A 21,570-nucleotide genomic window follows, 5' to 3' on the forward strand; every position below is an offset into this window, starting at 1 on the left:
AAGGCTCAGACACGCATAAATTCTTTCATCAACGTAATACACATATTGGTCCATGTATATTACGAAATACATATTTCAGTATCGAGAAATGTAGTTTCGTCATCACAGCCACATATTTCTTCAGTGATATTTGATAATATAAACAAAAATCGGTATCGGAAAAATGATATGAAATCGACGCTTAAATTGATAGGATGTGTGCGAAAATCAAATGAACAGCACAGGAAAAAAAACACCAAAGGCTGGGATTTCAGATCTTCGAGAATCTAAAATGTCGATGAAACCCTAATTTTATTGTTTCAGAAAGATTCATTTGTATATATTTGGGGAAACAAGCGAAAAGACGTTACTATCCTGTTATTGTTCGAGTGCTTTATCGGATTCAATTGGGTTTTATCGTCTTTCCGGAAATTATGGGAAGTAAGTAGTCTGTCAAATATGTACTGGGCTTGAAAATAAAGACGGCCCAAACAAAGAATTCTTGGTGAAAATTGTAGTATAGTGCTTTTTTTAAGTAATCACAAGAGCGGTGTGTCCAAAATATTTATTACAAAGATAACGCTTTTTAAATTGTAAATAATTATTTTTTTCTAACGTTTATAGATTTTTCTTTTTAAAAAATTGTTTACAGTTTTGTAAAACATTACAATATCATTTATAAAAAAAAATCACTATTTTTTAAAAATATTGCACTTTAAAAACTCTATTTTGTAATTTTCTCAACAAATATCATGATAGTTGAGCGCAACCAACCCATATCTATTCAATGAAGGATATTTGAGAAATATGTGTATACGTTACCTTGTTAATTAGCTTCTAGTATTTGAAAAAAAAAACTGCATAATCATATTTAATTTAGCAGCGATACTCGTCGGTTAGCTTTAACGTAAGTTGTGTGCTTACATTAAATCATTTATTGTATATGACTATGGATTTAAGAACTTGTGGGACTTGAAGGTTATGAGTTTATTTACAATAATTAATATATAATTGTGGTCTTGTCATGTGTGGTAGTGTTGCCAATCACTTCACTTTCTCCGCTAATATCTCAACCTAAAACTGAAAAATTCGTACACTATACTATTCGGATTTTGGACCCATATTTGTTGAACTTTATTCCAGTAAATATTATTGTATATATTAATATGAAATAGAAGCTTTCGTGCGGTTGACTCCAGGGGAAAAAAATAAAAAAAGATTATTGCACGTTGAATTTTAAAAATAAATACTTTTCATTTTAGGTAGCCAGTTGTTATTCATGTCTCCAAAGTCCAATCTTATATCCTCGTGCAAATTCAAAGCCAAAATCAGAAAAAAGAAAAGAAAAGGAAAGAGAAAAGAGAAAGATTGATGGCTATTACATAATTAAGTGAATTATGTACGACAAAAGCTTTGATTTCCCCACAAAATAGACGATGCAAATTGTATTCCCTTACTTTATAATCATGCACCTATCTGCTTTTTCTTAAATAATGTTGTTGGCTATAAGATAAAAATAAAAATAAGTCATTAATATATGCTAAAATTCTATATCTATTGAGAATGAAAATATATAGTCGGTATCTTTGTCGAGTTGAATTTTGCTTTTCTGTTAAAAAAAATAATAATCAGCGATAAGCGGAATATGGTTCATTTTTTTCAACCTACGCAGATCACAAGTATTTTTGTATTTAACCGTATTTTGTTAAACAAATAATATATTTTTATTTTTGTATTTCATTGTATTTGTTAAAAAAATATATTATACATAGTGATAAGGAAATAATCACCATGTATAATTTGAATAATGGTAAATATTGTTTTATTAAATAGTCGTTTCTAACTGGTATCTCAGTAAATATTGATCGATAATATAACTAGTAATAAAAACCTATGAAATACTTTTGGTGGTCACTATCTCAATAACATTAGAGTATAATAGGAGTGTTGAATCTATGAACGAGATAATTGAACTTGTAAACGTGTCATGGAATGAAAATGTCTCAAGCCACACAACTTAAGCCGTAGTAATTATTGAAACCCTTCAGTTTACCAAACTCCATAACGAGCCATTGATTTTGTCATTAATAACAAACGGCCGTCTTTTTCTATTGTCGTAAATTATTAACATGTTCAAAATTGTTTGTCCAAATTATTTTTCAATTAACATCGCTCATATATATATATATATATATATATATATATATATATATATTTTCATGATTGCACAACTCTATATCTATATATTAAATACTAATTCCTCTTCACGTTTTTCTTGCTTGACTCTTAAGTATCTCTTGCCGTTAGAGAGTGTGAAGTTCATGAAAAGAGCTCTATAACCTTCCCTACCTCAAAACCATAATTACAAAACCTAACTCTTGTCACTCTTCCTCTTTCTACTTATTCTCAACCTAAAAGCATTACCAATTAAGCCCTAATAATCCATTACAATAAACTCTTTACTTCACATATCATGAGCCACAAAAAGGTTGATTCACTGGGAAACATACCCTTCTCATGGGAAGACAAACCCGGGATCTCAAAGCTCGCCGCGATAAAACTACTTGATGACTCACCATCTTCAAATGGTGACGTGGCGACGATAAAGAGCAATGAAAATATTCCTCTCCCTCCGTGCCCCGCTTTTTCAAGGCCACCGAGCCGAAGTAGCTCGGGGAAGGGACAATTATTTCAAGATCAACAAGATCCTTTTCTTCTCGCTTACAAAGAGTGCACTAAACCTACCAAAAATAGTAAGTCATCGCCGCATAGTTATAATTATGGAAAGAGGGGCTCTAAAGCAAATCATAAGAAGAGCTTGTTCAATTTTATGTACTTGTTTTCTTGCAAGAGTGTGAACTCTTGCGATGTCATAGCGAGGAACTACAATGATAAGAGTGAGAAGAACTTCGTAAAGAGTTATAAACTTCGAGACGTTATGATGGACGGTTGGTGATTATTAACGTGTTTTAATTTTATTTTGTCATGATTGAACAGAGAGGTTATGTACATAGGCACCTTCAAGTTAATTAAGTGTTTATTACAAACGTATATTGTTTTTTTTTTTATTATTTTTTTTTTAAATTAGTTTGCAAGAGTACTTTTGGCTTTCTCTTCCTCTTGTGATTTAAATTATTTTTATTGAAAGAGATCCAACTTTTATTCTATTATTAAATAAGACTCTTCTGCAAAGATTCTCTTAAAGTTGTTGAAATAAAATCCTCAACATAAAAATGCTGAGAGCCGAGCTGATGATATGTTAATGGTCTTGGATTATTGGATTATAAAAATGTCAAGGGACGATGAGGATATAACGGAAAAAGAATAAAGCCGACAGAGAAATCGTCAAAGACCGAAAAGTTATTGGCCAATGAAATTGTACAAATAATAATTAAAAAAAGGTTTTAAATGTTTCCATGTATATAGTCTAATCTAAACTAAAAATAGTATACGAATATTAAGTAAACATAAAGTATAGTATTGAAATATATATACATCATGGTATACAAATTTAGCTGTATTGACATTTATGAGGGATATTATGATATAAATGATAAATAAAAAGTTGGAAAATGATGTCAAGTAACAAGAAAACCCAACACAATAAATTAAAAAATGGCAAAACGCTGACAAGAGACGATAAACGACCAAAATCACTGATTTTGAACTGGATTTTATTATTTTATTTGTCAAGTTAATGTTCAAATAATGAGATATCAGTGAAATAAATTTTATTGCTAAATCTTGAGTGTCCATTTTATAAACAATTGTTTTTTAACGGTAGAAGTAGAATGTATCGTATGTATGCCGCCCCGAAAACAAAATAAGTATGCAAGTGCAGGTAATTGTAATGACAATTTCCGTTTGTAAATCTAATGATTATAATTTCAAATAATTAGTTAAGTAGCCAACATAAACTTGGACGTTTGTTAACAAGCCAACATTTGATAAGTCCTTGGTAAATAATCAAGGTAAATAATCAATTCAATGACGTGACATCTTGTAGATAATTTGAGCTTTCCAATATCACCTTTTATAATTTAGGTCTTGATTAATGTAATTTGGGCAATTTCACTTTATATATATCACAAAATTTAACAACGTAATATTTTGTTGCTTATATATACAACAAAATTTAACGATGTAATATTTTGTTGCTATTATTAAGTGAGGAATTGGCGGCATAAATCATCAAACTCTTTCGCTGGACTCAGTTTGGTACTCAAACTTTTTTTTTTACGGGAATAATCACTAAACTGCATTTCTAGTACCGACGTTACTCATTTTAACGATACAGTTGGACGGAAATCCACGTGTCTCAATCTAACACAAACTCGAGTACCAACTTATTTATTTTGAATTCATTTATAAGTTTAGGGACTTATTTATTCTATTTTTTGAATTCGAGTACCAAATTGCTTCTTCTTTTCTCTCGTCTGCGTACCTTGAAGTCCTGATCTTGCAGCAGTCATGGAGCTTTGCTACTGTGGCATTCATGTTCGCGAGTGCGCGTCGTGGACAATTTCAAATCCTGGAAGGAGGTTCCACGGCTGCATAAAAAAAAAGGTAAGCTCATTTGTTTTCGCGTCTTCGTTTTCGCCGAGCTGCTTCATCTTTGTGTTTGTTTTCTCAGGAAGATGGTGGGTGCGGTTATTTCAAGTGGATAGACCCAGAAATGTGCTATAGGTCGAAGCAGATTATTCCCGGTTTGCTGAGGAGGAAGAACGTGTTAGAATCCGAGAATGAGGGTCTTCGAACTCAGATTTTCAAGCTGAAGATGGCGCTGTTTGTTGTCATTGTCGTTGTTGTAGTCTGTTACATGCTATGAACATGTTTAGTTATGTTTGGTTAGTTTGGTTATGTTTGGTTATGTTTGGTTAAGTTTGGTCAGTCTGATAATAGACCAGAGTGGACTGTTTTAAGGGTTTTAAGTCAGATAATAGACCAGATTGTAATGATGTAATGAAGACTCATTTTAATGCAATGCAATGACATTTTTTTTGTTTGAAATTGGACTGAAGTTGGCACTAAAATTGGGACTGAAATTGGACTGAATTGACACTAAAATTGGGAGTGAAATTGGAACTGAAATTGGGACTGAAATTGGACTGAAGTTGGCACTAAAATTGGGACTGAAATTGGAACTGAAATTGGGACTGAAATTGATGATAACATAGGCTGATAACATTGTCTCAAAACAAAGCCATACATTAGTCTCAAAACAAAGCCATACAAAGCCATACATTAGTCTCAAAACAAAGCCATACATTAGTCTCAAAACAAAGCCATACAAAGCTGATAACAAAATGTTTGGCTGATAACAAAGCCATTTCTTTTCACTATCATAGACTACAAAATATTGACTTTACATTGGCCTAAACAACACTGTATGAGAATCAATCTGAGATGAAGCTGCATGATTAGTAGATTTCTTTTGCTGTCTTTGCCTTCTTTCCCTTCTTTTCACTGTCTCTGGTGCTGGGTTTGATTTGGCAGGTCTTCCCCTCTTTTTCTTTGCTATCACCTGTCAAACAGAATCAAAATCAAACCCAGCACTTGTTATCACTTGTTATCAAAATCAAACCCAGCACTTGTTATCACTTGTTATCAAAATCAAACCCAGCACTTGTTATCACTTGCTATCACCTGTAGTCAATAAATTTTCACATACACACAAAATTTCAATAAAAACTCATAATCAATTTCATACCTCCTCATTAACAGGATTAGTGCATTTGTTTCTGTGATGGCCTGCTTGGCCACACTTGCTGCAGTGGTTGACTTGACCCTTTCGTGATTGCTTCGTGGCATGAGCTGGATAGGGGCCAAAACCAGGAGCTGCTTCATCATTGCTTTTGTTTCTCTTTTTCTTGGGTCTTCCTGGCAGGGTGATATCAGGTGGTGGTAGAATGGGGTTCAGTCCAGTGTCTGGCCATTGATCTGGACTTGTCATTGGTTGTATGACTCCACTGTATGCAGCAGTATAAGCCGCATGCGTGTACCAGCTATCAACAAAGTCAATTACCTCCAAGCCAGAAGACCAAATGCTTGCCAATGCATGATGACAAGGGAGTCCTGTTAATTGAAAAGTCCTTCCACGCAGATTAACCACATAAGTTTCAGTACCACGAAAAGTCACCTGATACCTTGCATTACCAGCCAAAGTTGCTTGACAATACTTTGTCAACTGCTTGTTGGACTCCAAAATCTTCACAATGCGCTTGCCAACTGGATGAATCCATCTCTGAGCATCAAGCCTCTTTGTAGCAAATCTCTTCATCAGCCAAAATCTGATTGTCTCTAGCAAAGTAATAATTGGCCGGTCTCTTGCACCTAGTATAGCAGAGTTGAAACTCTCACAAAGGTTGTTGAGAAGCATATCACATTTCACATTGGTTCTGAAATGTGATTTGCTCCACTCCTTTGGATCCTTTTGTGAAAGCCACTCATACGCCTCCACATCCTCTTCCTTGAGCTCACCCATCTTCTTTTTGAAATCAGCCTCTGTAGTTGCTTTAGCAGCCGCCCATAACATTTGCTTCAGCAGCATTCCACTGTGCTCCTTCTTGAAATTCGAGTGTAGATGTCTAACACAAAACCTCACTTCAGCCCCCGGGAACACATCTGACACAGCTCTCTCCAATTCTTTTTGTCGATCACTTATCACTGTGAAAGTGCTAGGATGTTCTATTTCTAGATCTTCACTAAGAAGTGACATGAACCATCTCCAAGTCTCTGTGTTTTCCTTCTCAACCACTGCATAAGCCACCGGGAATTGAGAATTGGCCAGGTCAATTCCAATAGCAGCCAATAACATCCCTTTGCAGTACCCCTTAAGAAAACAACCATCAAACCCAAGCAAAGGTCTACAACCTCTATTGAAGCCCTCCTTGCAAGCAGTTAGACAAACATAGACCCTCTCAAACACTCTATTACCATTCACCATCATTGTTTTCAGTAGAGCAGTTGTGCCTGGATTAGTCTTCATCAATTCCTTGCAGTAATCGTCAAGTATCTTGTACTGATCTTCAACAGATCCCTCTAAGGCTTCCCTTGCCTTTTTCTTTGCCATGTAGAACATGTTCTTTGTGATATTGGTGAACTTTGCTGCACAGCTCATTTCTTTGAAGCTTTGAAAGTCCAAGTGAGGGTTGAACCTAAACTGATCAATGAAATGATGAGCTAGCCAACTACTGGTGACGAGTCTATTGTCAAACACAATGCCACACTCGTGCTTATCTATCAGAGTGTTGATTCTGACCGTTTTATAATCTGTGTTCAAGACCCTAGCATACAACATCCATTTGCAAGCTTTCCCTTTACATCGGACTTGTATCCTAGTTTGATCATTGCTTTCGTACTTGAAGTCCCTATCCGAGTTGATAAATTCTTCTTTCAAAACCTTTCTCAGCTCTACAATACTAGGGAAAAGCAACCCTAACCTGAACTTGAAAGATTCACGGTTTGAGCGCGGGTTATACTCTCTTTTCCTTGGCCTTTGTTCGTCATCGTCACTGTGGATGCTCTCGAGTTCGCTTTCAGACTCAACCCCATCAGACTCTTCATTTTCTCCATTGACTTCGTTGCAGACCTCGTTCACACCTGCCCACCATGTCTGATTCTGGGTCGTGTTTTGTGGATCAACCGCCTCTTCTTGCTCAGCTTCGCCGCGGTATTCCTCTTCCACGAGTTCGAAATCTGCTTGGCTGTCAGGCTCTTGATCGTGTATCTCGCGTTCATCGCGAATCTCGTGTTGATCTTCTTCGTCCATCTTCTTCTCTTCGATTTCACAAAATTTGTCGCGCGGGATTTTTGAATTAGGGATTTATGTCTGGAACATAGTTTTCTTTTGTTTTTTAATATTCTTTAATATTTTACTTTAATTGTTTTTAACGTCTGTATTCGGCCGTCTGTAATCTGAGTCGTTGATTTGTTAAAATGAGTAACGTCAGTACTAGAAATGCAGTTTAGTGATTATTCCCGTAAAAAAAAAAGTTTGAGTACCAAACTGAGTCCAACGAAAGAGTTTGATGATTTATGCCGCCAATTCCTCTTATTAAGTTGCAATACAGAAATCAAATAATTTTCTTGTGTTTAGACTAAAAAGCGATCATAAGGAAAAGAAAAAAATAAACTACTATACCATAAACCAAATTATACGATCTTGTAAAAAAAAAAAGAAAAAAAAAATTCTTAGTGTTTTTCAGAACTGCGCTATATATAATCATAAAAAAATTAGAGTTCTACAACGTCTGAAATAGACGTGATTGTGTGTAATCAAAGATTAAATAACCATCCAACATGATACCAATGGCCTAACGATAATGAGGTTGGAAACTTCCAGTCTTAAAACACTTAATTATACACACTAGAAAAAATTGCAAAAAAAACGATCTAAGATCGATGTGTTGAAGAAAGAAAAAGAAAAAGAAAAAGAAAAAAGACTAAGTAAGTCGGTAATAACTAAATGAGGAGAAGCGGGTCTCAATCATCCAACAGTACAACATCTTTCCCTTCACCTTTGGTCTTCGCTGCCACATCACTCTGGGCCACGCTGGCCTCTCTGGCTGCTTCTGGGCCCGCCACGGCCTTCGGGTTCTCGACTTTGGAAACGGGATTTTGAGTTGACGCAACATTGGAGTTCGACCCGCCCGCTGTGTCTACATTTTCCTTGGGCTGAGAAGAAGAGAGGATCATAGTTATGTTGTTGCAAACCGATTTGATTGTGTCGCCGGGTCCCGGAACGGAAGATTCCTCGGTCAAATTACACAACTGCCCATAAATAAATTTATAAAGAGTAAACATATTTTGTTCATAATATTAGGAAAATCGGCTGAAAAACGAAAAGGGTTTTCTCATACCTTGTTATAAAGCTGGACCAAATCCGCGCGACCGTCTTTGGAGTCGACCGCGGTAGCAAGTTCTTCGGAAGCTGCACGAACGACGAGAAAAATTTAGATCTGCAGAAGAATTTTTTTTTTTTTTTTTTTTAAATAATTTGAAGTGGACTTACAAATGGGCTTCACTTCGGGCAAGAGATCAGCCGAGCTTGGGTTATCCTCAGCGGGCTTAGGCACCACCGGTGGTGCGACCGGAACATTATTCGGAACCTTGGCTTTGGTCGGCTCAGCAGCTTCTTCATTCTGATCTTTTTCAGCCTTTGTTTACGAACCCAGAAAAATATCAGATCACAAAGAACGATGCCAGATCAATGAAAAAATTTATATATGTTGAAAAACTCACGAAATATTCCTTCTGGTACTCGGCGTTAAGCCCTTTTTCCAAGAGAAGCACTCGCTTCTTGATAAACTCGACCAATCGTCTCTGCATATCTCTGAAATGGTACATCTGAGACGGGTCTTGGAAGGGAGGGGCAACACCACCATTCTCGCTTGGAGGGTTGTTTCCGGAAGCTTCTCCGGTGACCGGTGCTTGAGTGGCAGCTTGGTTGATGCCGGGATAGTTGACCACCGGAAGATTCAACTCTTGACAGATGAGCTCCGTGAACTTCAACTCCTTGTCGTCGACAATAGCTTGCCATCTTCCGTATCCATGCCTTGAAAATGTTCAAATTTATAAGAAACCAAACAATTATTTTAAAGCATCGGAGACATATTACTACTCATACAATGGCGACATACTTCATCACGGCCCGCAATAACGCCAAGTCGTGCTCCGTCTTCCAGTACTTTCCAGCTTTCAATCCTGGGTAGCGATGATGAATGTCCTCAGCAAATAATGGCAATCCTGGATTATCCACTGCATATTGTACCTATACATTTCCGGATACAAACAATATGCGTTTAAGCTACATAGCGGAATATAATAAGAAAAATATTCTTGAAAGTTGTATATAAATACAAAATGAAAAATGGATTATAGGTAATAACTCACTTTCTCCTGCACTAGCATAAGACCTGCAATGCGAACAAGCACATCCGATATTCTGAGTCCTTCCTTAGGAACGCCATCTACAGAGCAAAGATCATATAGGGAGAAGTATTTAGTAGCAGAACAAAAGTACAATAAGTCTTTGCTAAAAAAAAAAAGTAATTTAAGTCAAAATTGAAACAACATATAGTCAGCGAAGAAAGGCTTATTAACCTGAAAAGTTCGGAGAATCGTTAACGTCTTCAGCAATATGGGTCAGGAAAAGTGTTCCATAACTGTAGGAGAAAGACACGTGTCATACAATAGATGGGCAAACTACTATGCATACTTAGAATCAATAAATGAATATGTTAAACTCATCGAGATCCATTACTGCTTGATATAGGCGCGAATACCACATCAATTTATCTACTCTTCTAAAAACGCGTGATATTACGAGGGAAAAGAGACCTAATTATGGAAGCCTAATGTCTAACTTTAGAAAAGTCGGGTTTTACTATTGCGATTTCTGTTGGGAACCCGAAGGGCGTCATAAAGGTCATATAATCCTTTAATATTAGAATTAAATGAAAAGACAAAAGTATGCATAATTTATGGACTTTGTTTTATTCGAACAGATCCAAAAAAATAAAATAAATGGACTGACATACGCTCTAATTTCTTCATATGTCTTTTGTTTCATCCGAGATGCAAACTCCTTCCAGTCGAAATTACCAACACCGAACCTGCAACATGTTCCCAGAGGTTAAAACACAAGGAAAGATAGAGAATTGTAAAGTAACTTCCCGAATAAGAAAATTTAAATGCCTAAATGCACGTTTCCGCGATAGAGATGTGGATAAATAGTAAATAAAGTCAGACCTCATCAGAATTTGAACAAATGCAGTTCTGTGATTGTTGTTGAAACCCAGCACTCTAAACGCCCTTCCTTCACCTTCCATCAGAGGATGTGGCTCCGAGCTATCCACTGTAACAGAAGTCCATTTTTTAGTTGAACAATGGTCAATACAGGTTCAGCATATACAAGTTGTTTTCTTGGGCCTGCGATGACAATGGAATACATACCACGGGCTTTCTTTCGGCCTCTTCTTACAGTAGCATTTCCCGATGATGCTGCTTCACCATCAGTCATGTCAGCTTCATAGTTATCATCCTCTCCGTCAGAGCTTATATCTTCTAAACCAGCAAGATCGTCATCTTCAACAGAAACCATCTACAGAGATTCAATGGCACAAACTTGTAAGCCCTCAGTACAAAGACAGAATTGAATTTCCACCCCGTTCTTTTTTTCTTTTATTTTTTATAAGAGATTACAGCATGGGTGCTTACCACTGAGCTATCCTCTCTTGTTAAAAACCCCGTTATTTTAACAAAGTACAATGCCAACAATTTTTTCAATCCGAGAAAACTTTCAAAAAAATTTATCAAGAGAAACGCGACCTCGGAGTTAATATTTACAACTGTCACATATGATGTGGCATCCTAAGAAAAAGTTAAACAATGCAACATAAACTAGGCATACCTGTTTCCGGCTTCTCTTTCCTTTGCCCAGAGCGCTAACCTCTTCCACTTTGTGAACTTCGTATCTGTCTTTCAGCAACTCTTCCCAGTAATTAGACTTCTCTGAATTGCTCATAGTAACGTTTTCATCATGGGCAGCCTTTTCAGCCTCTTTTTGCGCCTTGGCCTCTGCTTCTTCAATGTATTTGAAGTTTGCAACCTAAAAGCACCAAAGAAAGAAGCATGAAAAGATGGCAAAGAAGATCTTAACCACTTCAATTAATAGTTACAATGGCAGAGGTCATTATATGTCCCGGGGTTATGTCTTAGAAATATTATTTTGGTAATTCAAACTTTTGGAAAACCTAGCAGGTCACCAAGGACATTACATCCTTGGGGAAATGGGAAATAGACAGAAGGGTATACCATCAAATCTCATTACGTAAATTTCCTTTTGATAACCATCACACATCGTGAAGTATACGCAATATTTCCTCTTAAGCATGAAAAATTTCAGAATCTGAAGATCTCAAATATCTTAAAACAAAGAAAAGAATGATATCTAGGAACAATTAATAACAGGAGCAATCCGTGAGATTAATACTCATCCTCAGAACTCAAAATTAAGCACGAAATCATATTATATTCTATCCATAATGATGGAGATTACTCTGGAAGATCAAGTATCGTAAATGGAAAAAATAACAAACATGATAGTTTCAATTTTCTCTCCGAAAGGGTCCACAAAAATCTAAACCACCTACCAGTTAAATAATCAGATATTAAACAAAACCTCGGTGTAATATAACAATTAGGCAGCGTAAATATCCCTTTCCAGAATCCAGAATACAAAGAAAAAAAATGATATATATCGAAAGTCAAAGAGGCCTATATATATTGTCAATTATTAGAAATTAGCCATGCATATGATAAATCACTCAATATAAGTAGTTGAGAAAAACCTTGAAGGCTTTCAAAAATCCATCTTCTTCTTCATCGTCCACAGACGAATCTTCATCACCAACTTGTTCTCGATCAAGTAATCTATAATTAAAGAAGTAAGACACATAATTTAGTCTTCAAACAAATACTCGTGTGATAAAATTAAATTAAAACGAACCCTGTTGAGTCATATACCTATCGATCGCAGCATCATCATAGTGTATCTGCCGGGACTTTCCAGTTTCATCGTTGTCCTCAGCAAATAACTCCTTCGAGCCATACCGTATTATATCATCCAACTCTTCCTAGGAAAAGCAGAAAAACAATAATTATTATTTGATTTAAGGCTTGTGCAGTATCACCAGTTCCTATTGAAATGTATATGATTCCTTCTGAATATATTATTTTAAATTAAGTTTCTTTTTTCCGCCACAACACACGTTTTCCTTGCTGACTTTTCAAGGACCAATCATCTAGAAAGTTACCTGATTAATATTTTGAGTTTTCAACTTTCCAACAACTAAATGCTCTAAGACCATTTTCTTCTTGGTCATCTCCATCATCCTCTCTTCAATGCTCCCGCGAGTTATCAGCCTAAAAATCATAACCTACAACAAGAACAAGAACAGAACCAGTGTCCATATGAAACTCTCCCCAAATGGAAGAATGTTACTTCTGGATAGCTAATTACAACCTTGTTCGTTTGCCCAAGTCGGTGGGCTCTAGCCATAGCTTGCAAGTCCGCATGAGGATTCCAGTCACTAGACGAGAGCAGGGAAAAGGAAGGATTCAGAAAATGTAGAAGTGAATTGATGACGCAAAAAGAAGTTCAAGGTTAGTCAAACAACATCCTTATGCTAACTAATGTGATATAGGATTGATAAATAATAAAACTAAAAAAAACTAAAAAGAATTCACCAAAACTCACCTATCATATATAATGACCGTGTCAGCAGTTGCAAGGTTTATTCCCAGACCCCCAGCTCTGGTGGAAAGCAAAAAACAAAACCTGGACGAGTTTTTGGCATTAAACCGATCGATCCTAATCTGCCGTTCAGCTCCACCAACCTTACCGTCTATCCTTTCGTAATGCCATTTCTGAAACGAAACACCAAAATCATATCAAATTTACTTTAGATTAATATCACTTAACCACTGAAAAAGCTCGATGCTGGCAAAAAAGCATGCACACCAAATGAGGCATACCTTGAAAGTGCAATAATCTTCTAGCAAGTCCAACATGTGCTGAAATTGGGTATATATGAGCACTCTATGCCCTTGCTCCCTAAGTCTCACCATCATTTTGTCCAATAGCTGCAATTTCCCAGAAGACTCTACCAATTGCCTGTACAAAGGTAAGGTAAACTTAAGACCCTATTAAATTATTGTTGTTTGTTTATTGTTAATATTTGAAGTATAACAGCAACAATTCAAAGACAGAATGGAATAGTATTTTATTTAATGAATGAAAATATACCATGGATTAAATTTTAGCCAATATTCTAGAGTCAGACAATTTATTCATAACGTTTAACTATTAACTATTTATAGGTTTTATTCTTAAAAATACTGTTCTAGCAGAGAATGTAAAGACTTGGAAGTAATATCATAAAAATTACTTGAATGATTCATTTGGATCTTGTATATCGGGTTCAACTCCGCCTAACATGTAAGGATGACAACAGAGCTTGCGTAATTCCATAACTACGTTGATAAGTGAGATCTGTATTCGACCAAAAAGATGTGTTACGTCATATTACATAAAAAAAAAAAACAAAAATCAATCTTTTTTTTCGTATCTGGACTCCTTACCTGTGCACCACCGCGGCGACATAGTATCTGATAGTTACGAGTAAGAATTGCTTTGTAATACTCCTTTTGCTTGCTACTCAACTCAACACGCATAATTAGTTCCCTTTTTGGAGGTAACTCTTTCATGACGTCCTTTTTCACTCCTGCGGAAGGAACAATTCGTTTAAACACTTTCAGGATAATGATTTCATGTACAGAACAGCACGATCAGAATTATGGCATCAATTGCTATTGTATTATAAATAGAGTGAAGTGATGTATTTATATGTATGTCTATTGGCCAATTTGAAAGAGAAAACTTCTGTGATTAATAAAATAGGAAGAGATCATTATGTTTTCAGAAAACCCTTCTAAAATACCACAAAATAAGAGGTAAATAATTTTCAACCTGAAAAAATCTAGCATGATTCAGTAAGGACATTTGACCCAATTATTAAATTCTATCCAAATATTTATGGAAAAACTTTTAAGACAAGAAACGGCTAGTGTTTACTTCTAAGAAGATGGGGTGCCAGCATTTTATGGAGCCTTGAAATCTGTTCCTCTTGATTTATATCTTTAAATTCCTCTTGAAACTCCTCCAAACTTCCAAACTGCAACACAATAAACATATAATGCTGAATCATAGAATTCACAAAAATCTAATCTCAAGTAATCATATAACTGCAAAGTAATCAATACAGTTTTTTTTTTTTTTTTTTTTTTTTTTTTTTTTTTTTTAAGAAAAGTAATCAATACAATTAAATTCATAAAACATTCTGGCACTCACCTTTCCAGCATCAAGGAAGTGCATAAGCATAAACAGTTCATCAAGATTGTTCTGAAAGCAAATCAATCGATATAACAAGAGTGAGTTTGTGTTAATAATTTGATGCACGCAATAAAAAAAAAAAATTGTCAGAAAATCTGTGATCAAAATAAGACAAATTACTGATTCATAATAGTGCATAGGAATTGAGCAAAGAATGTTCGCACATGCTAAAAGTTATTTATTTGTCATAGCAGGGTAAGTAGAACACACCTGGAGTGGAGTTCCAGTCAAAAGCACACGATGATTACTAGAGTATTGCTTCAATGATGAAAATAGCTTTGAATCCTTGTTCTTGAGACGATGACCTTCATCAACAATCTACATACAGATCTAAGCATTAAGCTGGAACCCAATATAAAAATAATCCAGCAATTATGAAAGATGTTTTTTTTTCTTCCTTAAAAGAAAACAACAATCGTGAAAGATGGTATAAGATATTACCATGCTTTCCCACTTTATAGGCTTTAGCGAGGCCGAGTCCAGGTTTATCATCTCGTACGATGTTAAGAGAACATCGAATTTGATGCGCTCTTGTTTACTATCACTGACCCCAGCAGATTTCTTCTTCTTCAGCTTCTTGGGATTTCTTGGCAAGTAAAATTCATATTCTCGTATAACAGTGCGAGCTTGTGAACCACCAACATACATGACCTGCAGCAAAAAAAAAAAAAAAAAAAAAAAAAATTCAATAAATCAACTTAGAGCCGTACGTCCCAACCAATAAAGGGGGTATTTAAAAACAACCATCCCAGGCACACATACCACATTCATATGAGGCGCCCAAGTTGCAAATTCACGCTCCCAATTCCTCAATGTAGATAGAGGTGCAACCACCAAATGTGGACCAATCTTGTCTTCATGAAGAGAGGCTAAAAATGCAATGCTCTGTATCGTTTTCCCTGGAACCAAACAAGATGATAAGAAGAGGCCCAAACTCAAATTTCCGTGTGCCCAAAGAGGGAGCTCACAACGGAGGAAATGTCACCAAAGGACGACTTGTCGGAGCAGAAGACGGGAAGCTCATTCTAGAAGCCTACGATGTGTCATTAAGTGTTTTTATCTTTTATTGGAATAAATTAGCCATTTTCCTATGTTGAAAAGTTTGTTACGGGATTGAGAGGGAATATGCGAGGGTGAGTGCATATAGAGGGAATTTCAGAGATGGAAGGTTATCGGTCCATTTGGGAAATTTTCTTGGAGAAGAATTCTAGGAGAGCCGCGGGTCTCTCGGACCACCCGTAGTCCTCATTTTCCAATCTATATAACCAGTGCTCATCTGTGTTCAAATTGAGCTCACTATTACTGTCAAACACCTTACTGTTCCATTAAGCATCAGAGATTCAATTCTCAATACAAGACCAAATCTTTTTTAGATGTTGAATGGAGAAGGAAGGCAATTAAGAACACCTTACCACCTAGAGACTAAAGAAGAAAACAAAGACTCACCGAGTCCCATCTCATCCGCAAGTATAACATGGGTTTGTTTGGACCAAGAGAAACGTAAGAAGTTTAACCCTTCGAGCTGGTAAGGATGCAACGAACCTTCAATTACACACGCAAATAAAAACATTAAATAAATAAATAATATAAATTCACTATAAAGAGACCAAATCGCCTGTAAAAAAAAAAAAAAAAAAAAAAAAAAAAAAAAAAAAAGTCAGCCACATACCACCAGGGAGAAATTCAGGACTGCTTTCATAATGTTGAAACTCCTTCACTTTTTGTTTTGGTTCAATACCATCTTTATTACTGCTTTTGTGCTTCTTTGACGACTGACTGCTACCCCTCGACTGAATTCTCTTAAATTTCTCAATCTCAGGTTGAAATGTAGCTATGTCTGCTTCAGATTCCCAAGAGGTTTCTTCATAAGACAATTCTTTCCACTTCACAAGGTACTCCTTCTCATCATCAGTACCCCTGCAGCATTTATTGAGAAAAAAATTAACCATAAACGCATGTTAAGTACTAATTCTATTCATTGCTTGATAGTGAGCATGTCGTATCAGTTTCAACTAGGAAAACAATACAATGTCATACAATTACAGGAATCTTAGAAATTAAAATAATAATAACAATAAAAAACTACTATAAATACCTAAATTTTCAAAGCTACTACATATCGCACCTAATCTGAAGTTTTTTTTTTTTTTTGAAACATGAATCTTTATATTAACAGGGCTGAAATCCTAATTAAAAAAATGGGGCGCAAAAGCACAACTGACCGTATCTTCACCTCCCACTAAGAACCAGGAGGTCGGTCAAAACAATCTGAAGTCTATAGTAACCTTTTGCATCAGAAATAAATCTATGATTCGTACTATATATAGAAAGGAAATAGACTTGTTAATCACATATTAGCTAAATACAAAAGAACATAAATTTAAGCCACTGAATCGACGTTAAGCTAAAAGTCAGAAACAGCTATAATTGTATCTACAACAGACAAGAAAGTTTGGGAAAAGCATAAACCTGCAAGCAATGATCCGATCAACAGCCGTCCACTCGGGTCTAACGGCAACGAAGTCCTCGTCGGAGGTATTATTTGACTCCATTTGACGATGGAAATTGCTTAGTTTGGTTCTCAGTCGTGGATTTGTCTTGAAAGCTTTGAGGAACTCTTTCTCTGGCACCCTGAACAAAAGTATACACAACACTAAAAATGGGAACTTAATCCAAAAACCATTCACATTTAGGAGCCAATGGAATTAACTGTAAAATTACCATGTGCAGTGCAAATAAGAAAAGCCTTTCCACTTAACATAATACTGCTTCACAAAAACCTGCTTCGACCCGAGCTTTGAAGCGTCGCTGTCATCAGCTGCAGTGGGCCGCATTTCACAATCCAGTATCTTATCAATTTCATTCAGAGGACTAACCTGCAAACAGTAATCAATATAAATAAAAAAATTTCCCTCGCGAATCAGAAAATAGCACATGATTGAACATTAATCATACGCATTCAGGGCATCTCCATTTTCCAGGATTCTCGGCTTTCAGCGGCGGAAGCAAGCACTTGGAGTGGTGCACGTAATTACACGTCTCACATGAACGAAGATTTTCACCTTCTCCACAGGATTGACATAAATTCTCTTTCTGTTCAAATTCAAGCCACAGAAAAAGACCAAACAATACAACTGTATATGTAAAAATTGTAAAAAAAAAAAAAAAAAAAAAAAAAAAGCAAATTGGTGATGATATCACAAAACATGAAGCAATGTTAACAACAATCTAGGGTTTAGGCACGAATTTAGCCTCATGACCTCAATCTGAATGCACTGGAAAACATTTCAAATAAAATAAAAAACAGATTATTAATGTTCAAATTCAAACCATAGAAAAAGACCAAGCAAAACAGCTATATTACAAGACATGAAGGAATGTCAACAATAATCTAGGGTTTAGGCATGAAATTTAGGTCCATGAGCTCAATCTTAATACACTGGAAAGCATTTCGGATAAAAAAAAAACAGATAATCTGAAACAAGTACTAAGCACCACAAGTGATCAATCGAATCGATATGTTCTGAAATCTCACCGCATCGTCGCGAACTATCTTCTCGAAAGTCTCTTCCGCCGCGCGCTTTCCGAGAACAACATCGTCGTCGTCGGATTCATCGAGATTATAAATCGGCCGGCGATCCGACCTAACTCGAAGCCTTTCGACTAGGCTACTCATCTGTTCGACGATCGGAAAACCACTGATCGATTACTACACGAGACCATTCGTGGAATCAAAACACCATTAACTACGGCACGAGCAAGTCAAGTGATTTTATCGAAATGGTAAAAAAAAAACAATTATATATTGAGAGGGAGAGAAGAGAAGAGAAGAGAAGAGACTGCTAATCTTACAGGTTCAGTGAAGTAATTTTTTTTTTCTTTTCTTTCAAGGCCACTCTCAAGTCGCAAACATAGAAAAATTACCAATGGATGTGTACGGTTAAATACAGCAAAAAGAAGTTGGTTTATGGTAGATAATCGGAGAGTGAATTGTCGATGATTACGTGGGTTTCCATTTGGAATAACGTTAAAATTAAGGGACGTGCACAAAATTTTAAGTTAGTTTTTATTTTATTTATTTGCTTTTATTAGTGTAAAATGTTATTCATGTAATATTTTTATAGACGTCATTTTTTATCGTATTTTTTATTTTATTTTTTTGTTATTGGAATTGGAACGATCTTTTAATTGTGAATGTGTACTCATTAGTAAAATTAAAATTTTGGAAATAATTTACTATATTTTGTAATGAATTGAACAGAAGCTATTTATGCTTGCTTGTATTTTCTTTTAAAGACATAGTTGCTAAATTTGATTAGGGTTTATAACTTGTTAGTAACTAAAATACATAAGTAAAAATGGAAAAAAAAATTAAAATTTGAATTATACCAGGTACTTGTGAACAGATTATGGCCGAAGCCATCGTGGGATATGGGCTTGGGCCGTTGTTACGGGTTTTTAGTCCGACTCATAGCTAATGAGTCAAATAAACATAATATAATTATATTTGGAAATTCTAGGTATTAAACAAATAATACTAACTAAGCGCCGACTCGTACTTACGTTTTAAGTAATAAATTAGTCAACGCCTTCCGAATACCTTCATAGTTTGATCTTTAGTCTGATTGTACTTGAAACGTATACATTTTCCTCGTTTGTTTTTTTAAAATCCATAATTTACATTATCCTTTTTTTTGGAGAAAATTTGTCGATGGCATGGCACGTAAGTCATTTTAAAATAAACAAAAAGGTATGTCGAAGACGAAATGAACCATACTATATCCTAATAAGTTAATTGTATTTTTTATGTTTTTTAATTTCGTAAATAAAACACCACATAAATTAACGGGTCAACATATATTAACCCGATCACAATTAGAAATTTTAGCAAGTTACATCACTAAGAACGTTGCGTCAAATTAGACAAATCAAATAGAAACACCAATTACAATAAGAAATTAACATTTGATTTACCTAAGTATTGAAAACTCGATTTGTGAAACAAATAATTTTCATTTGTTTTCCTGGTGGCCACATGAGATTATTTTTTACCATAAAATTTATATTGTAGTTTAAAAAAAATTCTTTAAATTATTGAGAGTCTTTCAAGTGTTAACAGGCTTTTTGGCTATTGTGACTAGTTTCGAAGCTTAATTTTCACACACCTGCATAACCTTTTTGGACTTTAATAATAACTCATCTATATTTTAAGCTTTATTTTATTTTAAAAAAATAAATAATTGTACATTGTGAATTTGCAACTCGAATTTTTAATTAAATTATTGATTGATTAATTATTAGCCAATACTATAACTATATTATATTTTTGTCAATAAATAACAGTTGTCACGTTGAAAATAAATATTTTAAACTTTAAGAGACTCTCTCGAGCAATACTATATTTATGAGGCCTTTTATAGTAAATATTCTAAAGTTGTAGTATGTCTCCGATATAAAAGAATCTTCAATATTTACCATTTAATTGAAGTTTTAGTGTATTTATTTTTGAAAATATCATTCAAGGTTAAAACCGTTCGAGTAATGCTTTGTTAGTGAATGTGTAATTTTCAATACATATGGTAATGGATGTCCAAAAATATCATATTTTCCTAATAATTCAGTCCTCAAATCCCAATTTATTGACAAAATCCGAAAGGCTTTGACTGAGGTCTCATCTACCTTACTAATTTGTTTCCTTGGGGTCGTTTGGTTTAGTTTTCTAAACTCGTTTTCAGTTTTTAAATTCTGTTTTCTTATTCTAATTTTTAAATTTAAAAAACAGATTTATAATTATGTTTCAGAATATTTTAAATGTTGTTTGGTTAGGGGCCGTTTGGTTTAGTTTTCTAACTCGTTTTCTGTTTTTATATTTTTTTTTCTGATTCTAATTTTTAAATTTAAAAAACAGATTTAGAATTACGTTTCATAATATTTTAAATGTTGTTTGGTTATATTTTCCATTCAATTGTATAGAGATAAAATAGAAAACAATTTTTCATTGTTTTCTGTTTTCTAAACAAATTTCAAAGAAAACAGAAACATGATTCTAAATCTGTTTTCTGAATTTATAACCAAACAGTTTTTCTAAAACTGTTTTCTAGAATTTAGAATAAGAAAACAAAAAACAGAAATAGAAAACATAACCGGGGCCTATGTTTTCCATTCAATTGTAAATAGATAAAATAGAAAACAACTTTTCATTGTTTTCTGTTTTTTAAACAAATTTCAAAGAAAACAGAAACATGATTCTGTTTTCTAAATTCATAACCAAACAGTTTTTCTAAAACTGTTTTTTAGAATCAGAAAACGGGAACAGAAAACATAACCAAACGGCCCCTAAATTTATCCATTAAGAAATTTTTAATTTCATGTGAGATTTTACATTAATGCACACACCAAGCTTGACTGGATTTTGTGAAATCACTGTGAGGTTTTACTTTAATGTACTCTGAAACATATTTGGACAATTGATCTTCCATTTATAAATTTTACATACTGATTGTAGGTTCGTAATTGTTTCCTTATAACATTTTAGTGGGCTCGGATATTTTTCCAATTTCATTGCGTAGTATTATAATACAGATAGATTTAATACCAAATTTCTACTGTGTAGAAGAGAAACATTTTGTAATCCT

At 34.8% G+C, this 21,570-nt stretch overlaps 2 protein-coding genes and 1 non-coding gene across 3 annotated transcripts; all 3 read right to left on the reverse strand.

Moving 5' to 3' along the window:
* Positions 1-111, reverse strand: LOC149399111 (small nucleolar RNA snoR126). Its single transcript, XR_016296894.1, has one exon. It is a non-coding gene; the product is annotated as a small nucleolar RNA snoR126 (small nucleolar RNA).
* Positions 112-5,399: 5,288 nt separating this feature from the next.
* LOC149399112 (uncharacterized) lies at positions 5,400-7,750 on the reverse strand. The gene is made up of 3 exons (XM_089612927.1): positions 5,690-7,750; positions 5,616-5,625; positions 5,400-5,503 (listed from the first exon to the last, which is right to left on the reverse strand). Exons 1-3 carry the CDS (start codon positions 7,748-7,750, stop codon positions 5,400-5,402), a joined length of 2,175 nt encoding a protein of 724 aa, XP_089469053.1.
* Positions 7,751-8,178: 428 nt separating this feature from the next.
* Positions 8,179-18,854, reverse strand: PKL (chromatin remodeling factor CHD3 (PICKLE)). The gene is made up of 31 exons (XM_089611273.1): positions 18,788-18,854; positions 18,471-18,644; positions 17,891-18,028; positions 17,657-17,811; positions 17,405-17,566; positions 16,605-16,852; positions 16,382-16,477; positions 15,698-15,834; positions 15,377-15,586; positions 15,146-15,253; positions 14,894-14,944; positions 14,618-14,717; positions 14,125-14,267; positions 13,932-14,035; positions 13,519-13,657; positions 13,241-13,410; positions 13,007-13,073; positions 12,798-12,920; positions 12,508-12,617; positions 12,333-12,414; positions 11,393-11,590; positions 10,936-11,083; positions 10,732-10,837; positions 10,521-10,595; positions 10,084-10,145; positions 9,874-9,950; positions 9,621-9,751; positions 9,223-9,535; positions 8,993-9,137; positions 8,841-8,911; positions 8,179-8,751 (listed from the first exon to the last, which is right to left on the reverse strand). Exons 2-31 carry the CDS (start codon positions 18,609-18,611, stop codon positions 8,464-8,466), a joined length of 4,098 nt encoding a protein of 1,365 aa, XP_089467399.1. The 5' UTR covers positions 18,612-18,644; positions 18,788-18,854; the 3' UTR covers positions 8,179-8,463.
* Positions 18,855-21,570: the final 2,716 nt, after the last annotated feature.

Source organism: Urtica dioica, chromosome 4 (assembly GCF_054948205.1).
Source record: "Urtica dioica subsp. dioica isolate 48M chromosome 4, U.dioica_male_clone48M_v1_H2, whole genome shotgun sequence".
In the NCBI taxonomy this organism is placed as follows: domain Eukaryota; kingdom Viridiplantae; phylum Streptophyta; class Magnoliopsida; order Rosales; family Urticaceae; genus Urtica; species Urtica dioica.

What these genes read in the sequence shown, in the direction of transcription:
- PKL (XM_089611273.1), bottom strand. Translation starts at nt 18,611, where the DNA reads ATGAGTAGCCTAGTCGAAAGGCTTCGAGTTAGGTCGGATCGCCGGCCG. An exon ending in TGACTGGAACTCCACTCCAG is followed by an intron (nt 14,945 to 15,145) that starts GTGTGTTCTACT and finishes ATTTGCTTTCAG; the next exon opens with AACAATCTTGATGAACTGTT. An exon ending in GGCACCCCATCTTCTTAGAA is followed by an intron (nt 14,268 to 14,617) that starts GTAAACACTAGC and finishes TTCCTTCCGCAG; the next exon opens with GAGTGAAAAAGGACGTCATG.
- LOC149399112 (XM_089612927.1), bottom strand. Translation starts at nt 7,750, where the DNA reads ATGGACGAAGAAGATCAACACGAGATTCGCGATGAACGCGAGATACAC.